This window comes from Glycine soja, chromosome 2 (genome assembly GCF_004193775.1).
Source record: "Glycine soja cultivar W05 chromosome 2, ASM419377v2, whole genome shotgun sequence".
Taxonomy (NCBI): Eukaryota; Viridiplantae; Streptophyta; class Magnoliopsida; order Fabales; family Fabaceae; genus Glycine; species Glycine soja.
Genome location: NC_041003.1, coordinates 41591030 through 41592775, shown reverse-complemented (window position 1 = coordinate 41592775; position 1746 = coordinate 41591030). Strand labels below are relative to the sequence as shown.

At 34.6% G+C, this 1746-nt stretch overlaps 1 protein-coding gene across 1 annotated transcript; it reads left to right on the top strand.

Moving 5' to 3' along the window:
• LOC114394988 (blue copper protein-like) lies at positions 1-1453 on the top strand. The gene is made up of 2 exons (XM_028356675.1): positions 1-236; positions 872-1453. The coding sequence occupies exons 1-2, from the start codon at positions 71-73 to the stop codon at positions 1318-1320; spliced, it is 615 nt and encodes a 204-aa protein (XP_028212476.1). The 5' UTR covers positions 1-70; the 3' UTR covers positions 1321-1453.
• The last annotated feature ends 293 nt before the right edge of the window (positions 1454-1746 follow it).

Below are 1746 nucleotides of genomic sequence, written 5' to 3'. Positions count from 1 at the left end.
TCATTCTACAATTTAAGAGTGCCCTCTGTAGTTTGTTTCCCTTCTTTCTTTCCACGCACACTCACACTAAATGGCAATTTCTGTTGCTTTAATTTTGGGTCTATGTTTAGCAATGAACATGGCCCTGCCGACAGGTGCAGCTACCCACACGGTGGGAGACACCTCAGGTTGGGCACTCGGTGTTGATTACAGCACATGGGCTAGTGGCTTGAAATTTAAAGTTGGTGATAGTCTTGGTAAGATCCTTTTTTGTTTCTTGCACAAAATGCTCCCATGAGGAGATTTGATTCTTCTAAATATCATTTGATTACACACATGATCATTAAAAAAATTAAATATGTTTTGAGTTTTTTTTTTTTAATTTGAGTTAAAATCAGTTTTAGTTTTTATAATTTGAAAACAATGAGATGTTGTTCTATGTATTTTTAATAATAGGTGAATTTTGTCTCTCTTAATGGAACTTATCATTTTTGGCTTAGGGATGAAATTCATCAATTATGAAAGAAAAATATGAATAAAATAATTGATTTTACTAACATCACATCGTATGAAATAATGTTAGAAGATTTTAATCCTTTAAATGAATACAACATATTAGTTTTTGACTCTAAAGTAAAAAATATCGTGCGTTAAAAACAACTAATTTTGAAATTGCTCTATGTAAAGTGCAAAAAACAACTTGAAATTACTCTATGTAAAGTGTAGAAAACAATTCCATACTTTATTATCCACATATATAGATAATTTTAGCATCATCTAAAAATTGGTTTGGTTTATCTTAATTAAATAAGATATGTTGCTCTCATTTAATTCTTACGTATAAAAAGAATATCATTCCAAACATGCACCTCATTAAATATTCATGTGACAGTTTTCAATTATGGGACTGGTCACACGGTGGACGAAGTAAAAGAAAGCGATTACAAGAGTTGCACAATGGGCAATTCACTGAGCACAGACAGCAGCGGCGCCACCACAATCACCCTCAAGACCGCCGGCACTCACTACTTCATGTGTGCTGCTCCTGGCCATTGTGACGGTGGCATGAAGCTTGCTGTTAAGGTAAAGGCTAAAAATGCCTCTGCTTCTGCTGCAGCACCTTCACCTGCAAAGGAATCACCTTCAGAATCTGATGATGCCAAAGACACACCCACTACTCCTACCTCCACCACCAATCCTAAAACTTCAACATCCACCACCCCTTCAACTGAAACCTCCACTACTACTACATCTTCTTATACGTCATCAGCAATTGGCGGCTCACCGATTGTTGCTATGTTTGTTGTTTCTTGGATCTCATACTTGTTGCTTATGATGTGAACTTGAGAGGAGTCAGGACATAGGTGCTTAATTTCGGGGTTTCTTTGGTTTTCAATTTTATTCTGTTTTCTTCTTTGATTCAATTGATCAATTCAGATTTTTGCTATGAGTACTATGAGTGATATTTATTTAATACATGTTGCTCCCATGTTATTGTTCATCATAACTCATATAGTGTATAACTAAGGTAATTTAAAGTTTAAAATGATTATAAATCCTGACATCCACGTGACATCAATCAGAAAAGTCACTAGTTCTATGAAAAATAAAATTGATTTATTAAGCAAGGTCTAGGATCTCCACATATGAAAGATATCTCCTCTTTGAACTCCATTCTCCTCTTTGCATATCCAATACTTTACTTACTACCAATAAATCTTTATTTCCATGCATATTTTAATTATGATCACCTGTGTTTGTCGGACA

Coding starts and splice junctions, on each gene's coding strand:
- LOC114394988 (XM_028356675.1), top strand. CDS start 71: ATGGCAATTTCTGTTGCTTTAATTTTGGGTCTATGTTTAGCAATGAAC. Junction 237..871: donor TAAAGTTGGTGATAGTCTTG/GTAAGATCCTTT, acceptor TTCATGTGACAG/TTTTCAATTATGGGACTGGT.